Raw genomic sequence first — 24,411 nt, 5'->3', positions numbered from 1 at the left:
ACTGGAGGTAATCCTATCAATGAAATTTTAGATAAATGGGGAGTTTTAAAAAGTTTGTCCCACACTATACAGTCCGGTATAGGAACTGCTGTAATATTCACTGTGGACAAGTCTGTTTGTTCACAGTGATTGATGTGGCTTTAAAATAAAGTTGACCTTTTGGGCTGTAGAGCTTTGCTGGAGGTATCTTCCATTAATAAGCATGCTAAATGTTATAACTAAGCCTAGCCAGAAAAGAAAAAACAGTATCCCAGTAATTACCCAGAGTTCTAACCAAGGCGATACCAGGTATGTCTTTTGAAGAAAGTGAAGAAGGTTCTTGATTAGTTGTTTGAGTGGTTTTTGGGTTGGCGTCATTTCAGGTTCACTTGGATCCAAAGAAAACGTATCAAAGTTCATGAAGTAGCCAGAAGCGGTTTGATCAATTGTTGGAATTGCATCGGGATTTGTTGAAATTGTATTTTGCTCTTGTTGAGGCATGTTGATGTAGACGTCTTTGTTTGGTCTAATTGCAACTTGGGTGTTGCTTTGAGTTGAATTTTGAAGGTTAGCTTGGGGTTCAAGAGGAACGAGTTCCATAGCATTGTTGCATAGTTCATCATTCTGTACAGGAGGCTCTTCTAACATGATTAATCTTTCTGTTTGACTTCTTGGTTTGTAGCGAGAGGAGGGCGTCTTCTACTGTGGAGTCCACGAGGCCTACTGTTTAGTATTGGCCACATATTGTGGTTTGATTAAGTCAATTGAGACAAATCTTTTCTCCTTTTTCCCGGCAAGAGGCAGCAAAAGTACAGTTCTTGTTACTTGCACTGCTAGGAGCCGTACAGGCTTTCTGTTGGATGGTCTGAAATTCTTTCTTGTCTGCTATTCCCTCCCTGACCAGAATGCCGACTTTTGGGATCCAGACAGGTCTTTCCGTGACTGCCTAGACTTCCCCAGTGGCGGTCTGTTTTGTGAGGATGTTACTTTGTCTTGTGCTGGATTCATTTAGATGCTGTAAAACAGCATGTCCCTATAAAGACTTGCAAATCTTTTATAACCGTTTGCGCGTCAGCCGAGCGCCGAGGCCAAACCCATAGGAAACTGGAGCGTGAATCCACTGCCACCAAAATATACTTGTAATCCCTATCAGATTGTATGGGGCCGCAGTGGTCCAAATACACACATGCGAGAGGTTTGTCTGATTTTAATAGTGGTGTCTGTGCCAGGCGTGTTATGGGGGAGCCCTTCATCTGCTGACAGATGTCACATTTCAAGACATAGTCCTTAGTTTGCTTTGTTAGACCTGGCCACCAATAACGTTGTTTCAATAAAGAAATAGTCGCTGTTGCGCAGTGCCCAAACCCTTGTGTGCTGCTGGTATTGAACCTTGCCTACGATCCTTATTTGGTATTACTCTGTCCCCCACTTCAAGAATTTGAGCATATGGAATGTTGTGTGCTTCTAACTTGTAGGAGTACTTGAGGGGAAATTTTGTAGGTACTGCTGAGCTGCCCTTGTGTGAAGCAATGACAGCCACCATTATATCACTGTCTATTCTCGTTTTAGAGCGAGTGATTGCAGCTACGGAAGCCGTGCATACAGTTCCCTCTGCGGCTTCATCAGCCAATGAATTCCCTTTATAGTGAACTCCCATCATGCTGATGACTCAATGTGTTCCTGTGTCCAATGTCTAACTGAAAAGTCAGGTTTTATGAAGTCGTCGAAAGGTTTTACTCTGCGTAATCGAAAATGTATGTTCTGCCAAAATGTAGGAATCCCAGTATTGATTGTACATTTTTTCTAATGTTTTTGAAGGTTGGAGCAGCGCACACTTTTCTAAAAAAAAAAAAAAGTTAGCTGCCAGGCTTTTCCCTTTACTTGAAAGCTTGTATCCTAGCAACAGGACACTGTGGTGGGCTATTTTTGATTTTTTTAAAGTTAAACTTGTAGCACTCGGAAGCGAATCCAATAATAATGGTGCTCACTCTGGTCAAGTGCCTCTTTAAGTCACCGTCTGTCAGATAAATATCATCCACATAGGGCAATGCGTCCTCATCAAAATTTTGAATTTGAAGCTGAATATACCGCCAGGCTTTTCGTATACCCTGGGGGAGAGAACAAAATTGTCGCTGGGACCCTAACGCAGAGAATGCAGTCAAAAACCTGCTTTCAGGTGCTATATTTTAGCAGGAAAATCAATTTGAGATCAAGTGTTTTGTATTTTTCCCTGCACAATTGTATTCATTAATGCGGCACTGTGTGCGTTTTGAACAGCAAATGTTTTGTGCGGGTGTTTAGATGTCTGTAATCGAAAAGTGGACAATATGAATTATCTCGTTTTGATACGGGAAACAAAGGATTGTTCATTGGTGAGGTGCAATTTTAAATCACCCCTTGGTATTCAAGTTGATCCAAGCTCTCCCTGACTTGTTTTTTAGCTTCTTCCTTAAATAGGGTACTGCCTCTGAGCATTTGGTTAAACTACTTAAAAAAATGTTTTACCTGCATGCGAGCGGCGGCTATTTTTGCGCTGCGCGGCTTTTTTCAAAAAGCTGCGTTACATGACGAGCTGAGCTCGTCATGAACGTGCGAGCGGCACAACTCATGACGAGCTCAGCTCGTCATGAGCGCAGAAGGGGTTAAACTCTCTTTATTCAGAATATAGGCTGCTCACGAAAATGGCGATATACATAGTAGTTTTTTAACAAAAGGGGAACAGAAGAGGACGATATTTAATGGGGTCCAGTGTACATGTCCTAAAGTAGAGCTAACAGCAGAGTACAAAGTTCCCCAGGGGGCGTTAAACCGTGTGGAGCAAGGAGTTGGTATTATGAATACCGTGGCTGTGAAGAAAGGGTTCCCTAGTCGGAACTTAGAGAGCCTCACACACCCAAAGTAATAAGCGTGAAACACACCCTTACTAGAGGGTGTCCGGTGTCATCATCGGCTCACTGCCCCTCGTCAGACCGGCGCTGCAATATCTGACGGAGTCCCCAAAGGTACTCTTTTGACGGGGTTCTTTTAGTTCCTTGCCGAAGGTGGATGTGGGTGAGGATGAAAAGGAAGGTGTAGTCAGTGCAGTGGTGAGTGAAAGCGATAAAAAAGGTAATCAGTCCACTTGCAACTTTAATAACGTGGCTGATTCCTTAGTTAAAAGGGGTGGGAGGGGAGTTTAGAGACCGTAAAAGGTGTACAGAACAATAACTCTACCCCCTAGTGTGGTCAACATGTTTCTCGCCGAAAGGCGATTCGTCAGGACTTCCAGGACCAGCCTCCCAGTGATAAAACTGACACGGGTCTACATAACCCCTCTACTTTCACCCCAGCGGACGGGATGGTCCCTCCTGAGGTATTGACCTTTGAGAAGGCTGTACTAAAATCCTTGGAGAATAAACCACACTCCAGTAGTTATAATAATCTGAGCAAAGCTGAAAGACAAGCAGTCCTATCCCTTGGCAATGACACCGCCATCGTGATAAAACAAGCTGACAAGGGGGGAGCAACTGTCATACAAGACGCCATCGACTATGACACAGAGTGTAAGCGCCAACTGGCCAACACTACCCACTATAGACCCCTCCCAGCAGATCCAACTAACAGACTAATTACAGACATCTCCAGTCTGATCATTGAAGGTGAAGCCAATAGCTGGATCTCTAAAAAAGAGGCAGAGTTCCTCCTGACGAAGCATCCTGTGGTCCCGTATTTTTACACTCTACCTAAAATTCATAAAGGGACCAGTCCAGTCCCAGGGAGACCCATTGTCTCTGGGATTGGCTCATTATTAGAACCTCTATCTAAGTTTTGTGATGTGTTTCTTCAACCCATTGTAAAGGAAATACCCTCCTACCTCCAAGATACTAGAGATGTCTTACGTCTCATTGAGTCAATTGAAGGGCGAGAAGATGTAGACCTACTTCTCACGCTTGATGTAGAAGCATTATATACGAACATTCCCCAGGCAGCCACACTTGAAGCCGTGGAATCCGCCCTGATGCAGCAGGAGTGGTCCTCGCCTACCCCTATATCTTTCATCATGGCATGTGCAAGTATTGCATTGACGGAAAACTTCTTCCAATATGGTTCACAGTTGTACCACCAGATCAGAGGTACCTCTATGGGTTCGACCTTTGCTCCTAGCATTGCTTGCATTTACATGGCGGCTTTTGAGGACCAGTTCATCTATCCCGACTCTAACCCCTTCCGACAACATCTTACACTATGGCGTCGGTACATCGACGACATTCTGATACTATGGAAGGGGGACCGAGAGAGTTGTAATCAGTTCTGCACCTGGATTAACCTACAGAATCCCTACCTGAAATTCACTGGGACGATGTCGGAGACCGCTTTACCCTTCCTTGACCTCACGATACGGCTGGGACCAGCCGGTCTGAGTACCACTCTGTTTCGTAAAGAGACGGACAGAAACAGCCTCCTTCTGTTTAACAGTCATCACCCCAGAGCACTACGCGAAAATCTTCCCTTCGGTCAATTCTTGAGGATACGTAGGAATTGCTCTTCAAGGGACGATTACAGACAGGAAGCTAATTCCTTACAAAGTAAGCTGCTCGACAGAGGGTACCCCACCAAATTGATACGAGACTCTAGTAAGAGAGCCCTTAACAACCATAGGGATGCCCTCCTAGAAGTACACCAAAAAGAACGCGACAATCTTATAACATGTGTCACTAGTTTCACCAGGAATTCAAACTTCATTAAGAAAACAGTGAACAAACACTGGGGCATCCTCAATTCAGGGGGTACTGATTTACCCAAGCCTAGGTTTGCATTTAAACGAACAACAAACCTCAAAGACTCCCTGATACATACACGTCCTAAGAAATCATCTGTTGGTGGACAACGCACATTATGGGACCTTCCACCCGTGGTTGGACATTACCCGTGCGGAGGCTGTGCCGTTTGTCCCCAATCTAGACAGTGTAAAGAAATCACATTAACAGACTCTTTCACTTGGAAACTGAATAGACATACTAACTGTGAGGCTCTCTAAGTTCCGACTAGGGAACCCTTTCTTCACAGCCACGGTATTCATAATACCAACTCCTTGCTCCACACGGTTTAACGCCCCCTGGGGCACTTTGTACTCTGCTGTTAGATATACATAGTAGGTAATGGCAGGTGTACATGCATATAAAAATTTGGTGAAACTTTTAATGGGATCACGTGGTGGGTTGACTACTCATCCTACCCTGCATGATTTTTATACAATGCTGGAGCTAGGGCAACTGCCCACTCCCGTACATAAGCATGTTTAAGATGTATGGGGACGAGGTCGAAGAATGTTAGAAAAATTATGTTTTCCCCCCTAGGGCACTCCATAACGAATGCTGGCGGTCAATCTTGTTCTGCTAATATGATGTCATACCCAGATGACAGATTTTCCGAAAAGAGACCCTTAACTTTCCTGGGCTTGTCCCCCTCCATTCGGAGTGTTATCTTGTGTAACTTATGTGGGACGCTCACCCTTGTGTCTGATGTTTCCACAGTGATGTGATCATTCAAGTCCGCTGACACCAGAAATTCCTCAGGTTCTGGCGAGCTATTGTTACTTCTGCCGCACTGTCTAGCATTGTCTGAGCCCATTCACCGTTCAGAAGCTGTGTCCTCAGAATTCTGGGCATGTCGGATCTCCAGGCCTGCAGCTTTCTTTTTCTTAAATTGAGGTCTTGATTTTGGCTTGTCTTCTTTTTTGGAAGTATAGTCTTGAGCGTGCTGCTTGTCTCTGGACTATGTACGCTCTTCTTTGTGGTCTGACCTTCCTTCTCTCTCGGATGTTTTCGCCGAGCCCTGAAAGGAACTAGCGGCACGTGTATCAGTATACCTATCGGGTTTCCTATTATCTCCATTCCTGAGATTATACCATTTTTCAGAGGGCTCCTGTTGAGGAGGTTTACCTGGGGACTCAGATCTCTTTTCTGTAGTTATGTTGTTTTTTATTATCCCACTTCTTTTTAGAAGAAGCAGGTATCTGCTTAGAAGTGTCCTTTTCAGGACTGCCCGTCAGTTGTCGTTTTAAAGCTTTCCCACCCAAAGTGTGTCTGCCTAATTCTGCATATGCAGTTTCGATTATTTTGGTCAGTTCGTGTTGTTGATCCAATGGACCGAACTCCCCTAGGCTTTGATGGATTGCCACTGACACTGCTTCCCCGTTAATATTAGCTAGTATTATTGCTATCTGGTCATAGTTATTTAATAACTTCATCCCTAAGTTCAGAGCAGGCTCTGCTCCGTACTCGTTTCATTTTCATTTGCTACTGTATAGTATGATCTTCGAAGCCACTTTTAATTGACTGAAGTAGGTTTGTCTTGTTACCCAACTAGGTTTCTTAAATAAATAAACAAAAAGTAAATGCATGCAGTAAACCAAGTTAGTGGACAAGATAGACTTCTTTCTTGCATACTGGTTAGGGGCTTTAACACCTTTTTGGTATAAGCAGGTTGTGCTACAGATCTCTTAAATATTTACTTGCACCCCTCTTTTTCTGGTTCTTCCAAGTTTGTTGTAAAACGATTTTTTATCTCAATGTGAATATCTTGAAAATGCTAATGTGATTCGTAGTCCTTTTTAAAAAACATTTTTTTATAGATGGCTTCCTTAACATTAGCAAGAATCTTTTTCCTTTGTAACTCCTATCCTATGCTCTTCTGGAACTTTTCCATCTCCCCGCAATTTCCTGTTGAGAACACAAGTTGCTCAGTATATATTCACATGTAGTATGCAAACATGATTGTCAGATGTGATGTGAAGGTGCTGGTTCAAGTTGCGTTTTTTGTTAGGGTCAAACAAATAGTTCGCCTATATAGAACAGGTACTTCTTTTTTGCATCCTCAAGTAGTGTAAGAGCTGCAGTTGTCAGATTGAACTTTTTTTTAAAAAAGAGTAAACCAATGCATTAGTGCATTAAGATAATTTGTATTTTAGGTTACTTACTTTGAGCACCTCATTCGTCCTTTGTTGGACACTTAAGATAACTATTTGCTCGAAAAGTGGCTGCTTGATGTTATATGTTTCAAAAGCTAGCAACCAGAGAAAAGTTAGTCAATTAAAGGAATCCTTCACAAAGCTTGTTAGTAGCCTCTCAGTAGAAATTGATTTGTCAACCGAACACTGTGTGCATTGTTTCATGTGGCCTTTTGTTTGCGGTCTGACTTCCACTGCTACTGCTGTATTGCTTTAACCGCCAAATGATTGCTTCTGAAGTTTTAGAGGTTGGCTCATACTTTAGAGCACTGATTCTTAACCTGTGGGCTGCAGACCACCAGGGGTCCACAGCACATTCGTTCATGTGAAATGGTGTGAAGGAGATACAAAGATGCCGAAATATGGACAGGGTCGAAATGTTTACTGTTGAATGGATGTGTTCTGTGTGAGTGGGGAAGTGAGTGAGATGCCAGGAAATATGTGCTGGAGAGAGTTAAGAGGGTGCAAAGAAGAAAGTGATGCGTGAAACATAAAAATGTATGATTTCAGAATGCCGTCAAGAGAAATGGCTTCTTGTAGTAATTTAGTAGGGATCCTCAGACGTCAAAAGGTGCCTTACAGCATGGCATTTATTGCAAATGTTTCCCATTGTTAATTATTGGATGTTATGTTGCTTCAGCTAAGTGCGTCCCACACTTTTCCTAGATATAGGTGGTTTTGTGTTTGATACCCTCTCTTCAAATGTCAAGTCTTTGGTTGGTCTCAGTGCCCTCTAACTTCTCTCTGGTTGCATTGTAGCTAGTCTATTAGTTTTCTTTCTCATCTTTCTCTTGAAGTTTTTGCTATGTAATATTTCATTCTCCACTCTCTCATTAAACTGGTAGTAAAGAGTTTGAGACATTTGTCAAGTATTAAACTTCATGTCTTATTTTTTCATAGGATGATGCTCTGAGCATAGAAAGTGGCACGAATACTGAACGACCTGATACCCCAACCAACACCCCCAATGCACCTGGCAGGAAGAGTTGGGGTAAGGGGAAATGGAAGTCCAAGAAATGTAAATATTCCTTCAGATGCGTAAACAGCCTTAAGGTATGTGTGCATGCTGTGTGTGAGGTGAGATAATGTACAATGTTCCTGAATGGTAGCCAATCCAAACATATTCCACAGCTATGTATTTGAAGCTGCTAGAGGGGAGAGGAATCCATTTCCTTTGCAATTCTTCACTGTTTATTTAATGTTAGATTAGTAAGTAAATATTATTGCTAGATTAAACAAAAGCAAATCACAAACACACAACCGCAAATCATCTTGTAAAGTAAAAGAAAATCACACTACAACCATTGACCTGCAATAAGTTAAGACAATAAAAGTCCTCTGACTCTTACCTGGGGGAGTTCGGGGAATACAAAGACATGCTAAGCTGGGGTAGCAATACTTTACCAAGGGGCCGCTCTTTCCACCAGGAAAAAAAATCCTGGTGGCCCAGTGTTGTGTACTCGGTCATGCTCTCGCCAGGGCAGGGCCTAGGGTGGCAGTGGAAGTGCTTCCCCTGCCAGCCCTGGTGTGGACATGTTGTGTGGGTGGGTGGGGGGGGGGCAGATACGGGGAATGCTAACTCTTCCCTCATGGGTGGGTGCTAGGACATGATGGACACATCCTTTCCATCTGAAAAGCACATGCAGCTTTGCACCGGAGGGATTAAAAGTAAGTTTGAAATGGTACTGTAGCATTGGAAATCCTACTGTCGTTGTGTCCTGCTCAGAACGTGTGGGCATTTTGTAGGCTATTGCCCCTGTTATATTTAGTGAAGGTTTTGAAATAACAGGAAGCAGCTATGTAGCAGTTCATTGAATGATACACCATTTTGAACTAAATACCGAAAAACATAGGGGTTAAGAAAGTCTTTACCTTTAAATGCAGTTGTTTTATTACGTTATAAGGATGTGTTGACTACCAGAATGCAAAATGCCTACCTTAAAAATACATGTTCTTGTTTGCATAAATATTAACCCCGACCTGGAACGAGTGGTCTGTTCGGGAGGCTGTGTACATTAGGAGAGGTTTGCACAGAGGAACTTTCCCATACTATACTGTGTGATATGTTTAAAGTATCTTTTTTTTTTAACAAGCAAAAGTGGAAAGACATTTAGATTAAGCAAAAGAATAAGGTTTGAAAGTGAAACTGTTGGCATTTTTGCTACAAGAATGTATTTTTGTGTTTAAGAACATTTAGTATTGAGACACTGCATATATAATGTCAAGGCTGTTGGGGATACTGTGAAGTTGTGCAGTTAGTGCTCGGACCATGGTGAGTGCCAAAGATGCTTTTAATCCCACTGCAATGGTCTGCTTTTCAGCTTGTGGAATGGAAGTAATCTCCAACATTAGTATCCATTGTGAGGAGCAGTGTTTCAGACTGCTTGTGTGTTTACCCGAAAGTGATGCTTTTGTTTGGCAGCCATCAACCCTACCAAGATTAACAACATGGGACCTCTGACACAGAGGTCTACATATAGTTCTGCTTAACGAAGCCAGCCTACGAAAAATACTATGTACAAGTAAAATGCACTGCATCAATCTGTGAAATGTGTGTGGTACTCTAGTTTTTTTCTTGTTTATTCTTCAGGAGGACCATGGGCAGCCTTTATTTGGAGTGCAGTTTAACTGGCACAGCAAGGAAGGAGACCCACTTGTGTTTGCTACTGTAGGCAGTAACAGGGTGAGTTTACCCCAGAAGTTTGAAGTGTTACTCAATGCTTGCGTCGGGAAGGAACTTGGCTAGCAGTGCAGCATAAAAAAGCCTTCACTCTGCTGTTAATGCTCTGTCACTAGTCCAAATCTTGCCATAGGTGAGTTTATCGCTTTTATTATCACCTAGAGGTTTGAGCTAAATTAATAGCATCAACGTTTTCCCCCAGCTGGCTGCAGAAATAAGGAAGTTGTCAGTGGTGATGAAACAATTTTCAGAGTGTGGGTGCTGGCCATCAACGTTCTTGGGGAGTCTGTTAGAACAATTGGGAGAGTATTTTCAAAGGATATGGTTAAAACACAATGTGGTAGTGTGGTCATTCATTTTTAGAATGTTGTCCATTAAGTTTGTAACAGTCATCACAACCGAAACTGCTGCTAACGCAACTTTTTTGGGTGGGGGGGTGGAGAGATCACTGAAAACTGGTGCCATTTTATCATCCTGATTATGCACTGTGCTATAAAGATGCCATCCCATTCTACAACATAATTAATGTAAATACGTGAGATAAGTAAGGCTCAACTTGTAGTTGTTGTGCTTTGCCATTTTAGTATTCGTGTTTTTGGCACATGCAGAAATTAGTTGACTGTGTCTTAGGGAAGAAACTGGATACCTAGACTTGTAAGGAGCTTCTCTTGCTTCCCTTTACTATGGAAGAACTTTCCCATAATTCTATTGGTGGAAGTGTCCTTGTTTTCAGACTCTACTGTATAGTTTCTGTGTTGTCCCATATTGATCAACAATTAAATAGTATCCCTCAATAAAATATCACGGAACTGCTGTGATTGTTAATTAGGTTCATCACCTTCTCGCCTCATTCACTGCTTCCACTATTGTACTCTTCAATGTCTGCAGTATTCAACAGCGAATCCCCTACTAATCACACACACTGCTATGGGCACTGCTTGCTCTGAACTGAAGTGTTTCAGACCTAACTCGTGGACTACTCCTATGTATTGTGGTGCTAATCCCACTCTCCACTTGCACCCTTTACTCCGGTCCTGAGTCCTGCTTTTCAATATTTACTCTACCTCATCTGTCAATTAATCTTTTTCCAGGTTTAAGCTGATATTGGAATTCTCTTTTACTACGTTCTCCTTAAATCCCGTCTCTGTTCTGCTTGAGCTCTTCATTTTGCATGCTGACATGCTTTCCACATCACACAATGCCAGAAATATGAGAATAATTTCAGTAACAAAATACAGCGCAAGTACTAACCTTATTTCACCACTATAGATACATTTCACTTTTTAAACCTCCATTAAATTAGCCCTGCTCCCCCCCCTTTCCTCACAGCCAAGTCACTTAACACCATAACCATGAGCAAGTTGTAATAAGAGCAGGTTCTCGGTCAGTCTCCAACAATAATGTATAACCCTGGTGGATAAAATAATGCCTTTTCAATCTCCCGGCCCATGCTCTTGTCTCAGTACCATGCCAACACTGGATGTCCATTGGCTATGTCCAGAACTCTTCATAGACTCCTGTCTCTGATGCTCAAAGCATACCTCAGTAACCAGTACTAAGATGCATTCCTGAGCTTGTACTTGTCCGGTACAATCTCCTGCAACAGTTTAATTTGCATCTCTTCTATTGTGCCTAATCCCTGATTTGAAACAGAAAAATGTCGCAGTGGCTGACCTAGCACTTATGCAGCTCTTGGAAACCAAATGTTACGCTCCTAGGGCTGTTGAAGCACCTTAAAGTACGACTTGTACAAAAAGTATAACTTGTCTACATTCTGCACAATTTCAAAATAGTTTAAATTAAGGCAAATATTCTACCTTTAACAGATGTAAGATGTTTTGTGAATCTTACTAACCATAACATTAAAGCATTGCTATAAAGAGCAACCCACTGTGTTTTCGGTGGTAGGTCTTGTTACACAAAGTTTTAACTTATCTGCATATTGCATTGGCTCCTAGTTGCTGCGGACTTTAATGTTGTGTGCTGGTATGTATTTTGTGTATGCAGTGAGTGTGTGAAAACCATTCTGCTATATGCTGGCAGTGTAAGGGAAGGGTGTTGCAAATGCACACTGCTAAAGAAGAATGAGAATTGCCATGTGAAGCAAATGTTTTTTTCTTCTAGGTTACGTTGTATGAGTGCCATTCACAGGGAGATATTCGCCTGCTACAGTCATATGTGGACGCTGACGTATCCTTTTTTTCAAAGTGTCTGTAGAGGGAATTTGAAGCAAGAGGTTAATAAATGCTTAAGGGGAAGTGAAATATTTAAATGTTCCAATCAGTTGCTCTGATCAAATGGTAACATAACTGGTTTTTTTTTTTTTAAATTGACATATATGTACTGTTATTATATACCTATTGTTAGTCTAATAAAACCAGTGTGGGTTAAGACCTGAAAATCCCTAGTGGTAAGCAAATTCTCTGCAGACGGTAGCAATAAAGTGATACTTCATGCTATCGATTTACAGTATTTTCGCTGTTTAATTTTGTTAATTTATTCCCCAGCTGGTTCGCGCAGCTTCTCCTCTTTTGGCAATCCGGCTACTTTTGTTGCTATAAGTTGCTGTGTAAACCACACGATTATTTGTGTAATTTCCATGAACTCCCGTAGGCAGTACATCTTTTAGCCAATTTCTACCATATTACTTTATTGAATTGAACGATTACAGACACTGCAATATTTTATGAACTATACATCTTCAGCATGCTTGTGTTTAATTGGCGACCGTAGGTTTACGTGGCCCTTGTTTATAGTATGTTGAAACTTACTTCTGGGTCACTGAAGACCTAGGATCAATTGGTCAGATTTGTGGTTTTAATGTACTTTTTCAATTTATCTCAACAATTTTAGGATAAAGAAATTCTCCATGATTTTGTACTTATCTTTATTTTTTAATGTTCCTATTGGAATAATTTGGTTTATTCTTTGACATGTGGATTGCTTTCATTCACTTGCCATGAAAATACCCTTTCAGAGAATTGTGCTACATCCTAAATTCTGCATTTATTGCATGACTAAATTGTTTCCAACCTTCTCTGAAGCATTTTTCAGTAGTAATATGACATGGGTGACACCTTTTGTTAGTTTACTGCCCCACAGATAACATTGTCAATTGATTTGGTCACACTAACTGGTGTTTCCTGTTTATATTATCTTGTAAAATTCTGCGAAAGGGCACATAAAGATACAATTTGGTGGAGAGTTGTATTTTCGGGGATTAGGAAAATCAACTAGGCACTTGCCAGTAGGGATCTGCTACCCACCATCAATTTTGTATTACATACTCTTCTCCAGTTAATGACTGCAAAAGCTATGCATTAACTTAAAGGCTGCTGCCACATATCTCAAGATTAGGCAGTGACACTTGACCCAAACAGAATATTTGGGAGAGTGTAGGGAAAGGCATTGGGGATTTTTTGGTTTGTGTTCTGGTGCGAGGTAGCCGTGTGATAAGCGCTCTAGGTCAACTGCAAGCATCCTGTTATTCGATCTGGTTTGCTTCCATGAAGTTCATGCCATGCAGAGGGTGCTTTAACAGCTGTTTGCAACCGCCTAAATGTGAGCAGTAACTCGCTGGACAGGTGATGGACGAGGAAGGTGTTTTAGAGAAATTAAACACAGGAAAGAAAGCCCCTCCGTGATTAAATGAATATATTTGTGTTATGCCCTTAACTATGCGTCTCTACAGGCAGATGAAAACTTCTACACCTGTGCCTGGACATATGACAGTAACACCAGTCACCCGCTCCTTGCTGTGGCTGGGTCAAGGGGCATCATTAGGATAATAAATCCTATCACTATGCAGTGTATAAAGGTAAGCAACTGCTACGGTATGCCACAAGGGTATCCTAGCTTACGCAGAACTAGATGTTTGTGGCATTGGTGCATTAAATATATATTGAGTGGAAAGCAATGTCTGGTTTATTATTTTTATGCATTTATATTTGGAGTGCCTAATATCTGTGCATGTACGTGCATGCCCATTGTGCCAGATTGTTTTTTAATGAGGTAATGGCCTAAGATGCAAGTTATATGAACAAGTTAGTTACTTTTGGTTATACTTGTTCGAGGCATATGAGCTGCAGATTGTACATTTAGCAATAGATCGCCACCTGGTGTTGGGCTCGGATGATTGCAGGTTGTTGTCTTCTTGGAAGAAGTCTTTGTAGTCACGAGATAGGTGACTCCTCCCTTGGACAATACTGCGCATGGTCATCGACTCCCTCAGATTGTTTTTTTTCCGCCACTGGGTTCGGATGAAAGTTTTCCGCTCCGGCTAGAAAAGACTTTTTCGGCATTTTCAAAGCGTAAAACTTTAGACAAACAACTTTCGACATCGAAGACACTTTTCGACATCACCAGCTACATCCCGGTGCATCGTCGCGGGCCGTTGGGCCCATCGGCGCCGTACGGCCTACGCCTCATGGAAAGAACTCCATTCAAGAGATGCCCGGTATGTCGAGCAAAATTCCCTCATAGCGACCATCACGAGGTTTGCAACCTCTGTCTCTCGCCAGAACACGACGAGTCGACCTGCACAGCCTGTGCCTCCTTCGAATCGAAAAAGACCATACGGGATCAGAGGGCCGTCAACACGAGATGAGATCAGCGCCAGCACCGGAGGCCATCTTAGAGGAGGAGATCGTCAAACAGGACTTCTCTGGGGACGAGGCTCCACTCATTGCCGAGGAAGACTCGCCTGATCTCCAGATCATATCTGGAGCAGAGGACTCGGACGACTCGATTCCATCTCGACAACCAGTGAGTACCTCTGCCCCTGCACCACAGACACTGCCCAAACAAAAGGCAACGGTCAGCACTCCGCCCATGGGGCCCAGTCGAGACCGAAATCTACCCTCTAACGCCCCGCCTTCTGGCTCGGCTCCGAGGAAAAAGACTACGCCTTCCGGTGCCTCGGCACCGAAAAAACAACATATGCCAATTCCACCTCCTCCATTGGCACCGAAACATCCTTCCACACCGAAGGACTCTTAGGCACCGAAGCTAACACACCCTTCGGCACCCAAAGACTCTTCGGCACCCAAACCTAAACAGGCATCGGTGCCGAAACCAGAACCAGTACCGGAACCGAAAGCTTCGACTCCGAAACCATCCGGCTCCAAAAACAAAGACAGGAAGATAGACTCAGGCGCAACAGGACCAACAAAACCGGTCTCCACGCCGAAATCTTCGATAACTGTACCAAAGACCACAAGGCCTGATACATACAAGCCTAAAGAACCTTCGGCACCGAAGAAATTGCCACAGGACTCAATAACTCCTCCTAAGGCAAAAAACACGAAAGAACCACTATCGACACCAAAGAAATCGGCGCCGAAGAGGATTATACAAGAGGAAGAACTATTTAGACCAGATCCGTAGCAGAACAAGCATTGAAAATGCAATAGGTCTCGCAATAGAAGAGTTTAACATTTTTCGTTTTGCAAATGGATGAGTGGCGTTGCGTGGATGAGTGGCGTTGCGTGGATGAGTGGCGTTGCGTGGATGAGTGGCGTTGCGTGGATGAGTGGCGTTGCGTGGATGAGTGGCGTTGCGTGGATGAGTGGCGTTGCGTGGGTGAGTGGCGTTGCGTGGGTGAGTGGCGTTGCGTGGGTGAGTGGCGTTGCGTGGGTGAGTGGCGTTGCGTGGGTGAGTGGCGTTGCGTGGGTGAGTGGCGTTGCGTGGGTGAGTGGCGCTGCGTGGTTGAGTGTCTCGTCTTCATAAACGTTGGACAGAGTAGCGGATTGCCTCGTTGACAAAGGCCACATAAATTAGACAAACGGAAATCCAGGTAAGCACACACTGACACGGGAACTGAACAGAAAAAGACAAGCATGCACATGCATTAAAGGACATACACAAAAGCCTATGAAAACACATACAATGCTAAACTAAAGCACTAGTTAGTCAGATGAGACGTTATGCAAACCTTCTTTACACAGTAATCCCGCACCAAAATTAAGTAGCAGGGCTAGATTTTCCTAGAGGTTAGAGAAGCTATGTGGCCTTTAATTGAGATAGATGGCCGCGTATGACAACTCCATGTTTGTTCTGGAGTGGTTTATTGTCCCAGGAGAGCCGCAGAGTCTCATGTGAAGCAGAGGGTTGAGGAGTGTCCGCATTTTGGCATCCCCTTTATAACAAGCATGAGATGGGACCCGAAAACACTGGAATGAGAAGGGGCTGAAAGGAACTAGTGACAGAGTTCAACTGGAGGAGAGGTGGGCAAAAACAATGAAAAGGTGGACAAGGGAGGAGAGAAGGAAAGGTGACAGAACTGCTGGAGGAGCAAAGAGGAGAAAAGAAATGCGACACGGCGGGCAGGGGAGGGGGCGGAGCGGGTAAAAAAACAAGTGGGAGGGAATAGCTCTCGGCATTGCTGGGTGGGCGGGGGAGCAGGAGTCTGTGGTGTGAGAGACAAATGTTGGTGTGTGAGGCTGCCTTTCAAGTCGGGTGGGGGAGAAGGTAGTCTAAATGCGACAAATGGTAGTCTGGGGCGGGGGAGGGGGAGCAGGGTAGCAAGCGGGAGTGGGAGAAATAAGTAGGGTCGGGGAGTTTGTTCGCATATTTGCAAAGGAAACTGCAATAATATATTTTCAGTAGTTTAATGTGAAAACAAAAATGGAGAAGAGAGAACAGAAATCATAGTTAGCTGCCCTATGGAAACAGATGGGCTTTCAGGTTGCATCAGAACACTGATAAACTACTTTCCTCGTGAAGAACAGAAGGGAGTTCATTCCATAATTTGGGGGTCCAAGAAGAATAAGTCACGACCTCTTAGTCTAGTCCTGAGAATTTCAAGGAATAGATGAAAATTCTGAGCAGGTAAGCGTAATAATGCACACAGAAGAGTAGATCTGAAGTTTGTCTGGAATGTAATTCGGTCTAGTGCCATAGAAAGCTCGATGAGAGAATCAGAGGCCTTTAAATACAAACAGCAGCTAAAGCGGAAGCCAATGTAAGCAAGAAAAGACGTGCAGATGCTGGAGAATAACAAGGAAGTTTAAGCAGAAAGGCTGTTGTGCTCTGCGCAATTTGAAACTGTTTTACAACATAAGGAAGAGCACCCAAGTAAAGAGTTGCCATAGTCCAGGCCACGTGATAAACTAAGTGCGTTGACCACTGTTTTCTGACAGCTGAGAGGAAGGAGATGAGGGTTTTCGGAGGACCTGAACACAATAACAAGAATGGCAAAGAACAAATAAAGCAAAAAATAAAACGGACCCGACCAAGCTAAGATTTATGGAGGTAAATCTTTCGCGTCGTCAGTGATGAGGGAGGGAGGCGAGGGAGGGAGGAGAAATACGAGACGGCCTGCTGGCCGTGAGACGTGTGAAGCAGGGGGCGGGGGGAGCGGCGTTGGCTCAACAAGCTGTGATTATGGGCAAATCACTCAATCTCCGGAGAGAGAAAAAAAATAAACTCGTCTTTCTGTAATGTAACTGGTGCTCAGGTAAAGCGCCCCAATACCTTCGAGTCAGTTTCACGCTATATAAAAGGTCCCCAAAAAAGTCACATATTCTTATAATTCTTCAATGTCTTCTTTTCATCAAGTAACCTAAAGTCAAAAACTGCTTTTACGCCGACATCAATTCAGCATTTCCACTACACTACGAGTGCTGTTTACGGCGCTATTCCAGGTGTCGTTAAATCAAGCGGCAGCTATGGGAATATAAAACTCCAGGCGATTAGAGCAGTCTCAAGCATTTGAAGCAGGATGCTTTAAAGTCAGCGGAGTTCACTTTTGCGTCTCTATGTACTTGCTCTAAAAAGACCAGGGGCTGAGCAAAAGTAAAATTACGCCGGTGTAATTTGGAAAAAATTGTAAAACTATACCATGTTGAGTAATTATGCAGCAGTTCGCTACAAAATTATATCACAGGAACAACATGAACAAACAGAACGCAAGCAGCTGTTCGCACCAAATTTATTTTTTCATCTTTTTTGTGCAAAATGTGTTCTTTCGCCAGAATTGACACCGGGATGCATTATGCAATAAAATAAAGCACAAAATGAAAGATCTGCATTTTGTGTAATCACGTATGGCTTTCTCAAAGTTTAGATTTCGAAACAAATATTCGGAATTGAATTAGTCCACTGACTACCATTAAAGTGGTTGATTTTGTAACAAGTGAAAGCACTGCCATTGCTAGAGTGAAGGCTAGCATACGAAGTGGGGAGAGGAAGGGCTCCTATTGGGAAGTGGAGACGGGGAGAAATTGAGAAGAAAGCTGAGCAGGGAGGGTGTTATTGCGGCTATCTGCTTGACCGAGGGGAGGAGAAATGCCGTCCTGAGGCAGAGCACACGCTGAGAAATAATGTGATGGGGACCGAAAATAATGACCATAACCCTGCGATGAGGACAAGTACCCTTTACGACGAAGGAAGTCGGCAAAGCAATTCACCGGCCACCGTGTGTGACATGTGCCTTCATCCCGACATACACTGAGAGTGCAAGCGCTCGTGTATAGAGTAGCGGATGGTGTATGAATGCGATAAAAGCGGATATGGAAGAACGCTACATTAAACAAGACGGAGGGATTAAACAAGACGGAGGGAGAGAAGGGGAGGGGGGAGGAGAAATGAGACACGGCGGGCAGGGGAGGGGGCGGAGCGGGGAGAGGGTGTTAAAGCAGCCGGCTGAGGGAACTGATGTGCACGAGCTTTTAAGCTCAATGCACATGCGCATTGAGCTTAAAAGTCACGGGCACTGCAAGGAATCGCCACGATTCCTTGCAAGTTAGTTAAAGAGTGGTTAAGCCCCAATAGTCTCGCAAGCTCGATGCGCATGCGCATCGACAGGCGAGACCTAAAAAGGTCTATATCAATCCAAAAACAGGACATGTGGAAGCAATTCCACACAAAAAGAGACCAGCAGACACACCACTTCCAACTGTGGTTCCTGCCAAAAAGGATTGTGCAACATCTCCAATGCACCCTTCCTCTCCTTTACCTTCTTCTCCTCTCACTCCATATATTGAGCCTATAACTTCTCCTGCATCATCACATCACACTGATGAAGAGTATGATTTAGGTGGGGGGGGTGATGTACCAGATACACATACATATCCCTTAGATGAGGATGAAGATATCAACCCAGATTATACCAAGGAGGTTGATGCATATAATTTCCAACCAAATAATGCACCAGACATACCTGATCCTCAGTATTACCCAACAAAACCTTCCCCTCCAGAGGATAGTATTGGGTTCAATCACCTACTAAACAGAGCTGCATTGTACCACGGAGTTCCAACGCATTCTGACGCCATTTAAGAGGATTTTCTATTAGACACATTTGAGCAGTCACAAAGAGCTACTCAAATACTACCTATGATCAAGGGGGCCATTAAACATGCCCCCGATATTTTTAAAGACCCAGTAAGGTGTAGGGTACTAAACCCAAGAATAGAGAAAGTATAGGCCAGCACCATCTGATCCTATCTACATTAAGGGACACCTACCATTGGACTCTTTAGTAGTGTCAAATGCACGCAAAAGAGCAAATTCCCAGACTTCTGGGGACAAACACCCCCCCTGACAAGGAATCAAAAATCATTGATACGTCAGGGAAACGGATTGCTGCACAAGCAACAAACATATGGCGCATAGCAAACACACAAGCCTTACTCTCACGCTACAATAGGGCTCACTACGACCAACTAGAAAAGTTAATGGACCATCTGCCAGAACAATACAAAGATCACGCAGCTGAGCTCTTATAGGAAGGTAAACTAATCTCAAATGCCTCCATTAAATGCGCACTAGATGTAGCTGACACAGCATCTAGGGCAGTTAACACCAGTGTTATCCTCAGACGTAATGCATGGCTACGCATTTCCGGTTTTAAACCAGATGTGCAAACTACCATCCTCAACCAGCCCTTCAATCAGAACCAGTTGGTCGGGCCAGAGGTAGATAATACACTAGAAAAAATGAAAAAGGACACCGACACTGCTAAGTCTATGGGTGCATTACAATCTACCCAGACTAGAGGTTCCTTTCGTCGCTCCTCTTATAGAGCTGGCTCCAAACAGACCGGCGCAGATAACACCTCATCTTTTAAGACACACACACAAACTCCTTCTAATAAAGGTTACTATAGAGGAGGGTACAGAGGCAACAACAATAAGGGAAGAGGTAGAGGTAAGAACAACAACCGCTCCTCTTCCACTCCCAAACAGTGACTTCCCTCTGCCTCCCCTACAACATTCCACACCAGTAGGGGGCAGAGTATCACAGTTCCTACCTGTCTGGAACTCCCATCATAACAGACAGGTGGGTAAGGCAATTTAACCAACATGGCTACTGCCAAAACTCACAGCAACCCCTCCAAACATACCACCCAAGCAGCGTCCAATGTCCACAGAACACATAAAACTGCTTCAACAAGAAGGTCTAGCACTTCTACAGAAAGATGCTATTCAAGAGGTCCCTTTACAGGAACAAGGAACAGGAGTCTACTCCCTGTATTTCCTAATACCCAAAAAGGACGGGACATTAAGACTGATCCTCGACCTCAGGCCCTTAAACCACTACATTCAATCAGATCATTTTCACATGATCACTTTACAACAAGTACTCCCATTACTACAACAGGGAGACTTTCGCACAACACAAGACATAAAGGACGCCTATTTTCATATTCCTATACATCCTGCGCACAGGAAGTATCTCTAAGATTTGTCATACAAGGACAACACTATCAGTTCAAAGTCCTTCCATTCGGGGTCACAACAGCATCGCGAGTGTTTACAAAGTGCTTAGCAGTAGTAGCAGCACATCTCAGGAGACAACAAATACATGTCTTCCCTTACCTCGACGACTGGCTCATAAAAGCAAGATCGTTCAACCAGTGTGTACAACACACAACACAAACTATTCAAACATTGCACGACTTAGGGTTTACGATAAACTACACCAAGTCGCACCTAGAGCCTTCGCACGTTCACCAATATCTAGGAGCTACCATAGACACATCATTAGCTCTAGCCTATCCCAGTCAAGCCAGGATTCAAAGCATTCAGAGCTTGGTCTCCCTTTTTCAATGCCAACACTCTTCAGACAAGAGTGTTCATGAAAATAATAGGCATGATGGCATCTTGCATCTTCATAGTTCCTCATGCAAGACTTCAAATGCACCCACTACAAGAATGTCTAGCACAACAGTGGAATCAGGCTCAAGGTCAGCTCACGGACCTGGTGTTGGTGGACAGCCGTACATATCGCTCTCTGCAATGGTGGAACACCAAAAACTTGACAAAGGGACGGCCGTTCCTAGAACCTGTTCCACAAATAGTGCTCACAACAAATGCCTCCCTCACAGGATGGGGAGCCCATCTCCTGCACTATACCACTCAAGGCCAACGGAACAGCCATCAGAAACTGCTCCACATCCATCATTTAGAGCTGCTAGCGATTTACCTAGCACTCAAAACTTTTCAACTACAAGTACAAAACAAAGCTGTTCTAATCCGGATGGACAATATGAGAGCTATGTATTACATACAAAAACAGGGTGGGGGCACACTCTCTGCAACTGTCCCAGCTTGCACAGAACATTTGGAGATGGGCCATCCCTCAAAACATACACCTGCCTGTAGAACACCTTCCAGGAATTCACAATCAGATAGCAGACCTGTTGAGTCGTCAATCACAACAGATTCACGAATGGAAGCTGCACCCACAAGTTCTACAACCATTCTTCCAAATGTGGGGGCACCCACACATAGATCGGTTTGCCACCCATGAAAACACAAAATGCCCAACCTTCGCCGCCAGGTGTCCACACCCGCGGTAGGAGGGGAATGCAATATGGATGAATTGGTCAGGCAGATTTGCGTACGCTTTTCCGCCTCTCCCACTCATTCCACTAGTAGTACGCAAGCTCAGACAACAGTCCCTCAAACTGATACTAGTGGCCCCCACATGGGCACGCCAGCCGTGGTTCACCACACTACTAGATCTCTCACTGGTTCCACATCAGAAATTACGGCTCACGCCATCCCTGTTAACACAGAACCATGGAGAAATAATGCACCCAGAACCAAGCCAGCTGAATTTAGCGATCTGGCTCCTGAGGTCTTAGAGTTTGGCTACTTAAATTTACCACCAGAATGTATGAACATAATTAAAGAAGCTAGAAGACCCACCACTAGAGCATGTTATGCTGCTAAGTGGAAAAGATTTGCAATATATTGTAACAACAATAATATTGATCCACTGGATGTTTCCATCCAAAATATTATTTGTTACCTTCTACACCTACAAAGGTCCAACTTGGCTTATTCTTCCATACGACTGCATCTAGCAGCAATTGCAGCCTATTTACAAAATAGACAGCACCTATCTCTCTTTAGAGTACCTCCGATAAAAGCATTTATGGAAGGATTAAACTGAATAATCCCACCTAGGTTACCACCTGCACCAGTATGGAACCTGAACATTGTACTTACAAGACTCATGGGACCCCCGTTTGAGCCTTTACACAAGTGGGAATTGCAATTCCTAACATGGAAAACTGCATTCCTTGTTGCCATCACCTCTCTCAGAAGAGTTAGTGAAATACAAGCATTCACAATAGAAGAACCATTTTTTCAGATACACCCTAACAAAGTGGTTCTTAGACCTAATCCAAAATTCCTGCCAAAGGTGATTACTCATTTTCACCTTAACCAATCAGTAGAGTTATCAGTGTTTTTCCAAAAAACAGACTCTGTTGCAGAAAGGGCTCTACACACCCTAGATGTTAGAAGAGCTCTTTTATACTACACAGACGGGACTAAATCCTTCAGAAAGACAAAACAACTATTTGTATCTTTCTGTTCCCCACACAAAGGCAATCCCATATCTAAAGGAGGAATTGCCAGATGGATTGTAAAGTGTATTCAAACATGCTATCAAAAAGCAAAACGTACACTAACAGTTCCTCCTAGAGCGCACTCCACTCGCAAACTAGGAGCCTCTACAGCTTTCTTAGGAAACATACCACTAGAGTACATATGTAAGGCAGCAACATGGTCTACCATACACACCTTCACTAAACACTATTGTGTTGACGTGCAAGCCAAGCAGCAAGCTGCAGTAGGCCAAGCTGTCCTTAAAACACTATTTCAGTATGCTGCAACGGATACAAGCGACCACCGCTAAGGGAGACACTGCTGCACAATCGTTGCTAAATGTACAATCTGCAGCTCATATGCCTCGAACGGAATATGCTACTTACCAGTATGCATCTGTTCTTGGCATGTAGAGCTGCAGAGTTGTACATGCCCTCCCGCCTCCCCGGGACTTGTATCCGTTCCAGTACTCATCTTAAAGAGATGCACATGCATGGACATCCTTTCTCTTTACTTCTACTAACTCCATTTCCCATCATGGCGAAAAACAATCTGAGGATGGAGTCGATGACCATGCGCATTATTGTCCAAGGGAGGAGTCACCTATCTCGTGACTACAAAGACTTCTTCCAAGAAGACAACAACCTGCAATCATCCGAGCCCAACACCTGGTGGCGATCTATTGCTAAATGTACAACTCTTCAGCTCTACATGCCAAGAACAGATGCATACTGGTAAGTAGCATATTCCTTTCTGGTATGGGCTCTATCTAACCACAGATTGCTCACCATAGAATATTCCCCTGCTGCCAGCCTGGATCCGGAAAATATTGAGCAGTACCTCGGTCTGCCAGTAAGTGGTGTTGATCCTCTCAGTGTCGAAGTGAAGTGCAAGGTGCCTCTACAGGTGTCACCCCAACATGCTGACATTACTTTCTTTCGTGAGTGTTCCTGCGCCAAAAACGCAGAGCCACGTCAGAAGGGATTTTTTGACCAGTGTGCAGAATGTAACAGGATGTTTGGTTTGGAGAGCCCGCTTTGCATAAAAGGGAGGATGGGAAGGTAGGTGAATAATCTGCTTTTGGTCTCTACCAGAAAAGGCATTACCAAAAGTATTTTGTTATTCTAAAAGAGATGTCTAACTGCAGATTCATTACCTTAGAATAGTTACTCAAGCGATACCTCCCCGGACGGGAGTTTGTAAATTGGCTCATACCAGGAAATCAAGGAGCACCTAATGGGCTAAATGCCCCTCGAGAGAGAGAGACCTGACTGTCCAAACCATAGTGCTTTGTGGACATGTGGATAGATGCCCACATACTTGAAAGATGTCCAGGACCGGATCCCGCACGCAAAAGCAGTAGAAATGGCCTTGGTCCTGATGGACTTGGCCAGGCCCTGAGATGGCTGCTTCTTAACTAGTGCATAGCAGATTTTAATGCAGAGTAAACTCCATCGAGAGCTGGTAATCTTCTGCATTATCTTGCCTTTTTTGCCCATGTGAATCCGATTAAAATTGATTATCCATCCAGTGATCTTTGGTGTGATCATTGTAAAAGGACAGACCTCTTTTTGGATCCAGGCGGAGTCCCTCTTTCTTGGAAGGATGAGATGGAGCAAAAAATGCACCTTAACCTTTTTGCCGTCATTGAAATCGGTCACTACCTCCAGTAGTAAAGATGCATTAGTCCGAAGAAGCAGGTTTGGGTAAAAGTTTGTTTAGGGAGGATTAACCAAGCTTTAAGCTCACACTCTTCTGGTCGATGTCATTTCCACAAGAAGGTTGTCTTAAGGGTTAAGATTCTCAACCGGCAGTAGCTATATAGGCTCTCGAATGGGGCGCCCATGAGAAACTTTAGGACGAACTGAAGGTCCTATTGGGGAATGCTGATGGGAGTAGAAGGGAACAGATGTTGCAAACCT

The 24,411-nt window shown here is 43.7% G+C and overlaps 1 protein-coding gene across 1 annotated transcript in view; it reads left to right on the top strand.

Moving 5' to 3' along the window:
- EED (embryonic ectoderm development) overlaps positions 1–24,411 on the top strand; it is a 125,331-nt gene that overhangs the window by 19,718 nt on the left and 81,202 nt on the right. Inside the window, exons 2-5 of the mRNA XM_078658443.1 lie at positions 7,868–8,020; positions 9,558–9,650; positions 11,772–11,837; positions 13,339–13,464. Of these exons, the coding sequence (XP_078514569.1) occupies positions 7,868–8,020; positions 9,558–9,650; positions 11,772–11,837; positions 13,339–13,464 (438 nt within the window). The remainder of the gene's footprint in view (positions 1–7,867; positions 8,021–9,557; positions 9,651–11,771; positions 11,838–13,338; positions 13,465–24,411) is intronic.

This window comes from Lissotriton helveticus, chromosome 8 (genome assembly GCF_964261635.1).
Source record: "Lissotriton helveticus chromosome 8, aLisHel1.1, whole genome shotgun sequence".
Lineage (NCBI taxonomy): Eukaryota > Metazoa > Chordata > Amphibia > Caudata > Salamandridae > Lissotriton > Lissotriton helveticus.
The sequence above is the reverse complement of the archived record's forward strand: the minus strand, read 5'-3'. Positions and strand labels throughout refer to the sequence as shown.